At 37.0% G+C, this 14,091-nt stretch overlaps 1 protein-coding gene across 1 annotated transcript in view; it reads right to left on the bottom strand.

The window, feature by feature from the left end:
- The window catches only part of KLHL12_1 (Kelch-like protein 12), a 32,144-nt gene extending 23,442 nt beyond the window's left edge, over window positions 1-8,702 (bottom strand). Inside the window, exons 1-4 of the mRNA XM_051209205.1 lie at window positions 8,411-8,702; window positions 5,868-6,031; window positions 4,228-4,599; window positions 2,267-2,416 (exon numbers count right to left, since the gene is read on the bottom strand). Of these exons, the coding sequence (XP_051074639.1) occupies window positions 2,267-2,416; window positions 4,228-4,599; window positions 5,868-6,031; window positions 8,411-8,471 (747 nt within the window). The 5' untranslated portion in view covers window positions 8,472-8,702. The remainder of the gene's footprint in view (window positions 1-2,266; window positions 2,417-4,227; window positions 4,600-5,867; window positions 6,032-8,410) is intronic.
- Between the last annotated feature and the right edge of the window lie 5,389 nt (window positions 8,703-14,091).

The following is a 14,091-nucleotide window of genomic DNA, read 5'->3' on the forward strand; positions in this document are numbered from 1 at the left end:
CGTGGGCAAGATTTGGGATGAAGAACAAGTATCAACAGACTGGGAAGAAGAATACCTGATCAAGATATCAAATAAAGATCTAAGCAAGTGTGATAACTACAGAGGCATCACTCTTCTCTCAATACCAGGAAAGGTCTTCAACAGGGTGTTGTTAAACACAGTGAAAGACTCTGTAGACGTCCAACTTAGAGATCAACAGGCAGGATTCCGTAAGGATCAATCGTGTACCGAATAAATCGCAACACTACGGATCATCGTGAAACAATCAATTGAATGGAATTCACCACTCCATACCAACTTCATTGACCACGAGAAAGCATTTGATAGCGTGGACAGAATAACACTATGGGAGCTTCTTCGACACTACGGCGTGCCTGAGGAGATAGTCAATATCATACGAATTCTTATGATGGATCAAACTGCAAAATCGTGCATGGAGGAAAACTCACAGATTCGTCCAAAGTAAAGACCGGTGTCAAGAAAAGTTGCTTACTCTCACCCTTTATCCTTCTCCTGGTGATCGACTGGATCATGAAGACGACAACATCTCGGGGAAGCATGGGATACAGTTGACGTCTAGGATGCAGCTGGACGATCTAGACTTCGCAGATGATCTGGCTCTTCTATAGCACACGCAACAACAATTGCAGAAGACGACCAATGTAGCAGCAGCCTCAGCAGCATTAGGTCTCAACATATAGGAAGGGAAAAGCAAGATTCTCCGATACGATATAACATACATCAATCGAATCACACTTGACAGAGAAGATTTGGAAGATGTAAAAACCTTAACATATCTGGGCAGCATCATTGATGAACACTGTGGATTTGATGCAGAAGTGAAGGCGCGAATCGGCAAAGCAAGAATAGTATATTAACAACTGAAGAACATTTGGAACTAAAAACAACTGTCAACCAACACCAAAGTCAGGATTTTCAATACAAATGTCAAGACAGTTCTACTGTATGGGGCAGAAACCTGGAGAACTACGAAAGCCGTCATCCAGAAAATACAGGTGTTTATTAACAGCTGTCTACGCAAAATACTTCGGATCCATTGACCAGACACCATCAGCAACAACCTACTGTGGGAGAGAACAAACCAGATTTCAGCGGAGGAAGAAATCAGGAAGAAGCGCTGGAAGTGGATAGGACACACATTGAGGCAAGCACTCACTCGGAATCCTCAAGGCCAAAGGAGGAAAGGAAGACCAAAGAACACATTACGCCGAGAAGTGGAGACAGACGTGAGAAGAATGGACAACAATTGGATAGAACTAGAAAAGAAGGCCCAGGACAGAATGGGTAGGAGAATGCTGGTCGGCGGCCTATGTCCCCCTGGGAGTAACAGGCGTAAGTAAGTAACATGTCACAATAGCTCACACCAACATTTGACGGCCTCGTGGACTGATAACACGATTTCACCGCCCCTAACTTTCTTCACTCTACCCAACATTCCATATCGTAGTGTACATTCGTAACACACGTCCCAGTCAACCCAATTGATAAAGATTCATAGTCCCATTAACATATTAGGGATCTCTATCTTTCCCTACGCCTAAACTCAGCACTGCTTAGTTGCTGGTGCTTCGAAGACAATTATTACCTAAAACTAGCAATCTACGAATCCCCTCGACTTTTCAAAGTCACACTTCAAACTGATGGTAGACATACATCTCACCTACGCCACCAATGACAAAAGTTGCCAAATACTAACTCAGATTTCGGAATCAGTGCCTAAATTTTATCATAAACCAACCCAATAGGGCTAATGAGATTCCCAAGTCAAGTGAGGTGATTAATGCATCCAACTACTTCACTCCTTATGACAAGTCAAGGCAATGATGCAGGGCAGTCCTTAAGCGGGATAGAAACACATCTGTAATCCCAGAAAATAAAAGTTGTATTTAGGATCAACAGATTACACCTCAATACTAAGCTTTTTATTAACAGTACAGTATAGTAGCACCGTTTTAAATACCATAATTATTGATCGTGGTATTGAATGATAAATTTAGGACTGCATGTCTGCACTCTTAAGTTCAACATTTTACAAAACTGACGACCAGAACAAGAGTCCATATAGACTCAAGATGGGTGATAAAACTCTAAGTAACTCTAATAACAGTTCAATGATAGTAACGTAAAGGAAAAATAACACGTCAATCTCAATGACAAACGCCAACTGGTTGACAGATAAGCCAAATAAACACTAAGCGTAAAATGTGAGAAAACCGTTTAGTCTTTATTGTGAAAACCTACTTACATCTTTATCCACAACATCTGTGAGGAATCGAACTGACATAACTGAAAGACGAATGTTTCGAAGCAAAGAAGGAAGATTCGCGACCCTTTCAATTGGTTGATGATATACCCAGCGCATAACAGCGTTATATACAGATTCTTCATTGTCAATCTGAAAATTGCATTGATATTCATGAGCCAGTACTTTTACAAACGGAAAACTGGAAATACAAATATTGGTAGGGATCCCAAACAAGTTAACCAAACATTTTAGTACTACAGTTTCCCTCTCGAAATATCAAATTGCTTTTTAAATACAGCAAGAACGAAGATTGGTGCAGAATAATATGAACTCATTTTACTTCGTTAGGTTCTCATCAGCTGCTTACAATCTATAACACTTAAAATCAACGTTATCACAGATATTGACATACTTATAAATACGAGGGTGATTGGAGATGGATATGTGTATCATAATGCAACGAAGACTTCGATTGAGTTAATGTCATAAAAGTTTTGTTTCAGATAAATAAATTTTGGGAGGGAAAGTTCCAGAACATTGAAATGATTATTAGAACTTCTGGAGTTAACAAATATTAGATGACTGTGTAGTGAAGATTAATGGTAATAATGTATCGGCAGTATATATTCTTTCTGTTCTATGAAATAGTATTTTAAAAAGTGCCATTTTTGTAACTAATTGGACAACGTATTATTCAAGGTAGATTGACGATACCTTCATCGTATGCAATAATCGACATGTAACAAATCTGCTAAAACTTTTCAACCACGTCCATCCAAAAATCCAGTTTATTATGGAACATGAAAATGAAAACAAGTTCCATTTTCTCAATATCGTAATGGAACGAAAGAAGAATGGCACAGCTCAACGTTTAGTTTATAGAAAAGATACATGAAATGGAATATATCTTAACTGCAATAACTTTTATCCAATCAGTTACAAAAATGGCACTTTTTAAAATACTATTTCATAGAACAGAAAGAATATATACTGCCGATACATTATTACCATTAATCTTCACTACACAGTCATCTAATATTTGTTAACTCCAGAAGTTCTAATAATCATTTCAATGTTCTGGAACTTTCCCTCCCAAAATTTATTTATCTGAAACAAAACTTTTATGACATTAACTCAATCGAAGTCTTCGTTGCATTATGATACACATATCCATCTCCAATCACCCTCGTATTTATAAGTATGTCAATATCTGTGATAACGTTGATTTTAAGTGTTATAGATTGTAAGCAGCTGATGAGAACCTAACGAAGTAAAATGAGTTCATATTATTCTGCACCAATCTTCGTTCTTGCTCTCTTTAATATAATGAAGGGAACTATGTGTATGAAATATCAAATTAGTGCTTATATTACTGGAAAACTATCCTGATGCGAAATAAGATTATGAAACGTCATCAAAAATAGCGTCCAATGCTGCACTACAATAAAAATGACTTTGTAAAATACAATTATTTCCCAAGTATCTAACTATTGGTAGTGACACATACACACACAATACTAATAATATATTAATGATGACATTTAAGAACGGTAATAAGTGAAAGCGAGTCAAAATGTAAGTTCCATGAAAATCAAATCAAAACTGTCAGTTCTAGCAAATAATGCTGTTTTCGCACGCTTATCTTAAAAGATCGAGTAAGATATGTACGCTACAGTACATAGCCTCCATATATGTGCAGACCAATACTTATACAATCACATTTGAGATTAAACAAATTGGTCCAAACACACTATTAGTTAAAAGATAAAAACAGTAAATAATTACGATGGTAACCCATCTAATGAGGAAATGTTTAACTTGGTAAATTAGAAGTCTAGATACGTCAAACAGGCTTTGTGATAATATGCGATGGAAGTATAAAATGAACGTATCTCAAATCCCCCAATTAGCGAGATTAAAATTAAGTATTCAAAATTAATCTAATTTGCTTGATTTCTTACGTGTAAATCTTCTCTTGTAATAAGATCAAGCAATTCCTCAGGTGTGAGGCATACGAATTCCTCCGAGTCAACAACTGACTCAAAATTACAGGCTGCAAAGTTTCGTGTAAACTTTTCTAATTCTACACAGTTATGCAGTTCAGCAAATCGTCTGATTCCAAGAACATTCGTGGAATCTACTTCCGTCAAGAGAAAATTAGAGCAAGCAACTTTAACACCCTCCATCTGAACAAGACTTGCTGCTGGAAGAAGGTCTTGGACATTAGCCATGCTTACACGAACTTGACCAGTGTACACATAATCTAGAAGGGTATCCATTATTTCAGGAGTGATGGACTTGAGTTCAACTTCCAACTGCGCTGATTCAGCCATCTGATAAGAAATAAAATATAATGAATATATATATATATATATATATATATATATATATATATATATATATATAAGTTAATCAAAGGGCTACATTAACAATACAATACTCTGTTCAAAAACCATGACAGCAATTCGAAACTAGGTTCAGTATCAGGAATATGTTAGAAACTTAATGAAGCGATTAGGGATGGAGCTTAACATTATCTACCTCGTCAAACTTACTGACAAATCAAATCCGAAAGGCTAGTAATTACGTTATTTAAGGACCACGATATAGATAGTCCCTGCGGTAACCGCTTTATTTTAACTTGTGTTGATGACAACTGACTGAACTTGTGTTTGGCTGGCTTCTTTTCTCTTTCATTAGATTAAGCTGTTAGATTACACCTTGAATATGCTTTCAGGAGCTGGGTTGAACTAAGGTGAAAGGATAGAACGTCTAGAACGATTAGGCAAAATATTTAAACAGAACTTGAAACTTCTGCATGGGATTGTTACTTAGGAATAGGCGCTAACATAGCAAACCAATTGGAAAGCGCAGAATTTGATAATTGGAGTGAAGGCACATAGTGCACACAATTGATCTGAAACAGTGACCTTGTACATGTTCGTATATTCCACTTTGAATCATACCTTTTTTGTGGATTGGTTAGAGATAGTACCCCACTGCATAAGCCGAAGAAGATGAAGCCTGATTTAATTTTGCAACCTGATGTTTGGAATTCGAGTGCTTTAGCAAGCAAGCCACTTCTCTACTTATGACAAACATCTACTGGAACTCAACAAATGAAATGGTCACGTGATAAGTAAAACGAAACAATCACAATAATAAGTTAAAGGGAAAGATCACGACTATTATTTGCGACATAAAATTTCGGGTGGATGCAACTAATCCATAGATATCCAAACATATCTACTGTGAGTGAAAAGCATAAGCCAGAACTGAAAAATAGTTACTAAGGTTAACTTTTAAAACAACGATAATTCTATAATACACAAAAGTTCATTTTTTCTGTTTGTTTTGTGTCTTTCTTAGACTTATAGAACATACTCACCTCTTAAATATTAGTAAATGTTATCTACACATAAGAAGTATGCAACAGTGCTAAAACTCAAGATTTAGAAGAGGATAACGAATAAACTATATATATATATATATATATATATATCCAAAACACTTCGCAACTCCAGTGAATTCTACCAATAATCATAGAAATATGTAAAACGAACAGTTCATTGAAACTAAATACATTCAAAAATAAGCTTACCCCACTTGAAAACATGGCGTCGAAATAGTCGCTGGAAGCTGCCAAAACTACACGGTGAGCTAAAAATTCTCTTCCCTCTGCTTTGATAACTACATCACAGAGCTGCCCCTCCTTGCGAAATGCATTCATCTTTCTGAATGCCGTTACTGAGTAGTAGTCCATACCTTGAGAAAAAGTAATAAAATAAAAAATTCTACATGAACAAGGAAACGGTAGACGTAAGATATTAAATACAATTCAGCCCCATGAACTAACGTTCATTCCCCAGTGTATCACATTTAATTATTTCAGGAATGAATACAGATGGTAATACGAACTATAAAGTACTAAAAGACATTCATTTATACTGTAAATAAATAAACAACAGGCACGAGATATTTTATTTAGAAAGTTGCCAGCAGCAAATATCTATGTAAAAAAGGTAAAGTAGGTCTAAAATGGGGAAAAAGAATACATGTAACCAGGATCACTTGGCAACGAACTCAAAAAGTCTCAAGATAACATATGATTATGAATAATCGTTGGAAACTATTTATTTATTTAAATACAAATTATAGTACAAGGGGGCATTTAATATATGCACTCCTTACTTCGTCATTCGATTTTTGTGAGGGCTGTGATACTGCCCGAACGTCCAAACCAAAGCAGGTGGTTTTCTTAGGGCACTACACCCAGAGCCTTCGACCTACAAGTCTAATGCACAAGACAGTGAAGTAAAGTTAGGAGATGCACTTCCGTAGTAGCCGGTGACCAAAAATAGGTTCATACGCCTTTTGTTCCTTTAGGATACTGGAGCTCATGTGCACCATTGGTTTGGAATTAGGGTTTTCCAACTCCCCTAGGTGAACTCTCTGAGTCCACCAACCCGGTTAAAGCGCCAGACATTCGGCTTTCGTTCTCTCAATCTCGTAAACAACCGGTCCGCCACAAGGACTTCCTTGATAGTGATTGTATGTGTGGCCATGTGGGAGCATTTTGGGGAAGAGCTGGCTCTCCCCACTCTCGACCATGCCAGGGTATTTGGGGGCAATCACTATGAAAAGAAGCTCATAAATGTTTGCGCCAAATTAGAAGCCCAGTGCTAGATATCTTGTATTTTGTGATTAACTAAGTAAAATTTGACAATGACAGGTTTCTAAGATGCTTAAAATTGGTGTTAAAAAACAACCTATTGTGCAAACAAATCAGTGAATACAATATAGTATCTAAGCTAGATAACAAGAAATACCTGCTCCTGATGCACTGTTATATTATACGGTATGATTCAGTGCATAGTCAATGGTGATTGTGCAGCTAGAGAGTATCCTCTCACTCTAACTCCTAATTCCAAAGCAATTTTGTGAATAAAGGTGTAGAAAAGTATCGTCTTATTATAGCTAATGTCATTTAGTGATAAACACCCGAAACTTGATTCGTTATCCTAATGCATAAATGTGATCTAAATCCTATTAACAAACCCTAACCTTTCTCAAATATAGCTAGTTTCGGTTTGCGACTAAAACTTTATGGGCTTATGATTCCAAACTACAACACTACCCCCGTTCCGAATTTGTAAACTCGACCTTTTTCCTTTACGCTGATCGATAAGTTAACATATAAAGGGTTATTTATCATATCAAAATCACTAATTCACAGTAATCTTATTGGCTTTTGTTGTTAATTGCCATAAAACTAGGCAGTATCGCCTGGTTGACTGATAAGTCAGTATAGTGTGCTTTTATTAAATGCTTATAGAAAGATTATATCAAGAGAGGACGAGGGTGAGAGATTAAGTAAAATATCGAATATCTACAGCTAGTTAACTAGACATGAAAAAAGGGTATTTGAATATAAACTTGGTTAGTCTGTGTGACATAAAGCTTATTCACGAGAAGTATGGTGAAGCTGTAATTTATGGACGACGTTTGAGCGAAGATGAAGAGACCTTGAGAATGTCCACCTACATACTACGGCTGAGGGTTATAAACCAGCGTGAGGGGTTAGGATTAATATATACAGTTGATGGCTAAGGTTATGAATAAGATATGGAGTTTCCATCGCGAACTGACATCAGCTATAATGCCAAAACTCCATCCAACCAAATGGATGAGTGAATTTTGCGCCAAAATCTGTTATCGACCTGAGTGGTTCGTCCATAAATTATAGTCTCTCCGTGTTTCGCCTTACACAAGCAGACATTGAGTTTTGGGGATCAACTCAAGACAGGCTAACTAGTCATAGATGCATTAAAGCTTTAGTGAGAATATTTATTTTCATTGGGAGAATGGACCCTCAATCTATAACAGCCACCTAATAAGGTTATGATAGTCTTATAGTTTATTTGGTTAAAAACTATGCTATTTGAACCTATATAGTATTTATAGCTTATACATGCAACAACAACATTGCAGATGTAAAAATAAACAACTTTTAGGTGAAACATTACCAATATTTATTGGATGATATCGAGCGTAAAATGAAAAGGTTTGTAATCGTTTACAAGGGAAGCTTGTCAAGAAAGGATGAGGGGATGTAACACTTTAACTGTAATTAGATGGACATACCTTCGTCCATGAGCATCCGCCCATCAGATTTCATGCCTTGCTTTTTTGGTAGGGTACCCATGAAATATGGAGTTCTAAAACGTCGGCAAACAACGGGTGATGTGTGGACGATTTTAGAAATAACCTGAGTGCTGAAATGCCCAGGGTACTAAAAAGCGAGGTCCTCTAAGACATGTACCAAAAAAGTATTGACAACAAATCTAAGCTTCACTTATCATTTCTTAAAAAGACTCGATAATCAACGATGCTGAAAACATGTAGCGGAAAGGCCAACCTTACCGCCCGTGAGATTGAATCGAGGAAAGTCCAATAATTATCATGCGAAATTTTTATTGAATTAAGCGTTGAAAAATAACGAGAGAAAAGACTAAATATAGATAAAATATGACAATGATCAGACACCTATGGTTATATCTCGATCATAACTTCCGTGTGTCTTGTGAGTCATCACAAACATCTAGGTAACATTATTTACTACCCAAAGTTATTCGTGGAGAGATAGACGTTTGGCTTTTCAACTGTCAAATGAATGTGCTTTAAAATGCTCATCGCTGAATTTGAGGCTATTTGATTGGTGATGTTTCTACGACTTTGTGTAACCCCGTCGCTCTTTCTAACCAGTTAGCGAGTATTATTAATGCCAAATCATGTACAGCTTCCGACTGACATTGTAAATATCTTCGTGTAACGGTGATTGTACTTAATGGCGAAAGCATTATTAAGGTGCATTTTACTTCATTCCTAATCATATTTATTTATTAAGTGCCACTCGTTTACATTATCTTTCACAGTTTCTCTCATTACAATAAATATTTATTCTTGCAATGATGAATTTCGATAAAATCAACTGAAACGCATCGCTGAAAGTCCTCCAAACCCAGTCTATTTGAACTGGCGCGGATCTTGAATTTTAAAGTCGTTTAAGTTGGGAATGGTGGAAAAGTAATTTTCACCACCTTCGCGCAAGTGGAACGTCTTATATTGTGCATCTTTGAATCGATGTTTCTCAAATTAATGCTTCAATTTCGCTATTTTGAACTGTTTCGGCTCATACTTCATGAATAGTAACCGTGATCTAATTTACGGTTTATACACCATGTGTAAGATATTTATACCAGCTCTTATCTCGACATTTTAAAATACCAAGCGTGCTGCAAAAATATTTTCGTTGTTAAACAGGTCCACGGTGACGTATTTTGAGAATTTGAACTGACTTATTGCCTCTGGCCATTTAAAATCCAATAATTATTATTCGTCTTGTGAGTTAATTATTTATAAAAAGATGAACTACGCACTACAGTACGACCTAGATGGGTTCATACTTGCACGTTTTCAGAACGTCATTCATATTAGAACGAAGTTTTCCGTAGAATACATCACCAAACTTAGTTGTATCTAGTTAGCTTATACGCCAAAAATGTAGCTCCAAAAAGCTTTTATGAATTACTATTTGGTTAATAATAGCAGACAGCAGCAACAAACATTCATGTTTATTAAGCGTTGCTGAAGCTCGGAAATTTTGTAGTTTCGGCTGCACCTGATTATTCTTGCCATTTACAACCGACGTAGGTACCTTGAACACTCAGTCTGTCCATACTGTTGAGAATTATAGCTAACCTTTCTGTAAACAGATGGTTATGCACGTGAAAAATTTAATACGTTGTATAACTTAAAGTATGAAACTCGAAATTCGTCTCCTTTAATGCAATATATCGATGGAAATCTTTATTTTCTCAGGGTTAACGATTAACTGTAGTTAAGAGCTTCAAAATGCTCTGCAGGAATAATACGAACGGCCATTAATTTTTCAGTAGCCGATAAATGATTTAAATTGCGTCATTTTTCATAGTTATCATCAAGCTAAATATACGTAAACTATGAATAATATTGAGATATTTGTTGTGGGGTTCTCAGCAATGTTCATGATAAAACCTTCTTATTTTGTACCCGTCATTCATGTGTCCTAAACTGTACTGTTTTTTAAGAAATATCAAAGACCTGTAACTAAGCTGAATTACGGCGTCGCAAAGCTGCCATATAACGAGACTGGTATAACTAAATCAATTTTATTTTTCATGCAGAAGCACTTGAGGTAACCTAATCACAGGTTATAAATAACTTCATCATCAATTTGCTTTTGAAATGCCCTCATTTACCTTATCTTTCAAAATAGGGGACTTGCGAGGACACTTTGAAGAAGCTCACCAGACCGGAATAAATTACCTGCCAGCTGTTTATTGCCTATCTATTACCTATCTAGTCGAATCGTCAATGAACAGAACTCCTCATCTCAACACATAAATGAAGGTTCACCTACAGACACATGGGAGACAAAGTACGGGATGAACCACAATAGCAAGTATCGTCATTTCAAACTGATGCTTTACTACAACTCCATGTTCAGCTGAGATTTTACTAGTATTCATTGTTGACCTATAAGCATTGCTGTAAATAGGATGACAATGGACGGCAGTGTACGAATGGAGGGCGTTCATAGCCGTGTGAAAGAAAGTATGGCCAAGTTTGAAACGAGTTTAGGATAATTAGACGATGTGTTTTCCGTCATTATACAAGAACCAATATTATGTTCATTATCAAACATGATCTCCTCATTTACCGAACCTCCTTCAAAATAATTCGGAAAGTAAGGGTTGGTGAACTGTTTAAGGTTTGTTGATTTGCTTGCTGGGTGGTGTAGTTAGCGCCTTGCGAAATTTCAGTTTACCAGCAGTAGAAAAATGCTCGGCATATGGTAGACTGAGAATGATAAGAAATTTATGGTGATATCCTGATTTTAACTCCCGTGTGGCTTTATTTTAGCTTTAGGACAAACTTTATTAGTTCAGATGCATTGTAACTTTTGAGTCATCTCAAACTTCCTAGTAACTATATCTTCTTCATGAGAAACTAAGTATTGCGATACGTGCATCTCTTTTATCCATTTTGGAGTCCATTTTATTCTTGTAAGTCTTAAGCGTGGACATGTTTCAGATTTCTATTTGTGTATTGAGGACAGAAGGCCTATGGTCTATAGCAGTTTTTTCTAGTAAGCTCCGGAGAACGTCTAGTATTCTCTTGAATGAGCTGGTTGAAGGGGTGGACATCACGTCTTCGAGTAACTGGTTCCAAGAATTGATGACTCAGTGTGAAAACCTATACGCCAAGGGTATATTGTCCATTCTTGGCCTTTGTAGTAGCCTGATATTTCGTGATCCGATAGGAAGAAAAAAAGAATAAATATTATGTCCAAAATCATTTCTCACTATTTAATACATCACAATCAGATCACCTCTTAGTCCGCGGCAGAACAGAGTAGAGAGGTCTAGCTTTTCAAGCCGCTGTTGTCATGGTAAACCCCGGAATTCCGGAATTGCATGAATAGCTGCCCTTTGTACTATGTCCAAGGTATCAGGGACAATTTGTAAACAGGGACATGTAGCCCGAAAATGGTTTTCAAGTTTGAATCTCACTTAGGTAGTATATATTGCACTGAACATGGTAGTATGTGAATGTCTGTCTTAAAGCCCGTAGGGTTCTACACCCCTTAGCTGCAACTTCCCGGCAGTGAGTCGTGGTCTTCGTATCATGACTCACCGTCACACGAAGATCCTTGTGATACCGGATCACGGGTACAAGGCACTTCCCCTATTCTGTATCCTAAAAGTGCACTCTGTCGCGATGAAACTCATTAGCCAATCTTTAGACCGGTTAATCACGATATTCAAATCTGTCTGCTGTGCGCAGGCATCTGCATCTCTATTTCCCACAAGACTTTTACATCGTCAGCGTATAACAACATTGCTGACTCAACCATACTTGGGAGTTCACTTACATAGAGTATAAAAAGTAAATGACCTAAGACAGAACCTTGCGGTACTCCGCTAAGTACTGGTCTTCAGGTGGAGCACTTCGAATTTACTCTTACTTTGTGTCTACAACCTACCAGAAAATACTTAAGCCATTTTAGGAGAGGTTCGACAATGCCTAAATTTTCCAGCTTTAAGAGCAGTCCATTTGTTGACATCTTATCAAGTGTTTTGCTGAAGTCTATGTAGACAACATCCACTGATTTTCCAATATCTAGAGCCTTTCCTCACTGTTCTCTCTCCATAAAATCTGTTATACAATATAAAACTTTCCTGAAACCATGTTTTCGCTGTTTAACAAATTGTTGGTATCTACTAGTGTCACCATGGTCTTCGTGACTATTCTTTCCAGTATTTTGACTACGACATTGCCGAGGCTGGCAGGTCTGTAGTTTGAAGAGAGTTGTCTTTATTCGATTTTATTTATCGGCGTGACGGTCGCATCTTCCCAGTTTCGGGAAACTTATTATCTTATCAAATCTCATTTTCCTTACCTACACTGTTCAACTTCAGGCAGTACTTACTACATCAACAAGTATCGTTTTTTGAAGATACGTTTCCCCGCTATTCGTATTTCCTAACACACACACTAACAGATGTATGGATTATTTGCATCTAGAAACACACTTGTAATCAATTTGCGTTATTCCTTTGTTCACTAACGCTGTAAACCGATGAATTTATACAGAGTTAGGTAAGATGTATATGTTATTGGCATCACTGTCGTTCCACTACAATATATACATCAAAACGTCCCTTTAATGTATCTAACAATAACACAAGTATTTGGAGTTTGACAACACCTTAACCAGCAACATCTATAATTGAAACGTCCCAACCCAGTGAAAGTAGAGGTCAGGAGCGAGGATATATTTGATAGGCTATAGATATAATAATAATATTATATTAATATATTTCTGCATGTGCAGGTACACACCGTTTTTACAGGCATGATCTATAAATTACAACATTTGTTGGTTCGCAAAATGCTTCCCAACTTACTAAGTTTATAGTTGTTATAAAGTGAAATCGTAGAGCGCGTGCTGTAAACCATGACCTTGAGAGGGCGCGTGCGCCAAGTTTGCTCCAAACGTCAGAAGTTTCAAAGCTGTGCTCTCACAGCAAGATTCTGAAGAAGAAAAAAAAGAGAAAAAGAAGAGCAGCAAGGCTCTTGGATATGAACGCCAAAGGTTGCTTAACATTGTGTAGTAGAACGGACAGAGGTATAATAAATTAGAATAAATTCATATTATGTCTTGTTAGAGTGAAGTGAAGTCAGAGGCTCCATATTAGAGAATGTACTAATAAAGAACAATGAGTTGCGATGTTTAACAAGTTGAAGTAAGCTCACATGAAGGAAGGGAAGTCAAGGTTGGTACAAGGGAAGCGGTTTATTAGAAGGGAGTGTATATAGAGGGTGAAGTGTTAAGAATACTAATGACTATATCTTTTGTTATCTTTTTTTTCTATCCGATGCCAGCCACACAATCCTAGTGTAAAAGTCCGAGTTAGCATGTTATAGGTTGTCTTAGTAGAATAGCTAATCCAGCATAATATTGGAAACATGAGTCTGAGTGATGAGCGTAGGAAGACAATCTATATCACAGATTGGTTGACTTATTCTCAATCATGAGGAGCCCGATACATACAAAATGTTCTGTCCCCACAAACACGGGTGGATTGAAGTTATCGCCCTCACCATCAATGCTTGCTGGTCAGTAACTCCACCCTCCCTCCTTTATATCGAGAAGTGACTGATCTAAGCTGTCTAATGGTTGTAAGAGAGGTGGAGTACAGCGTAACCACTCGTGATCC

This window comes from Schistosoma haematobium, chromosome 1 (genome assembly GCF_000699445.3).
Source record: "Schistosoma haematobium chromosome 1, whole genome shotgun sequence".
Classification (NCBI taxonomy): Eukaryota; Metazoa; Platyhelminthes; class Trematoda; order Strigeidida; family Schistosomatidae; genus Schistosoma; species Schistosoma haematobium.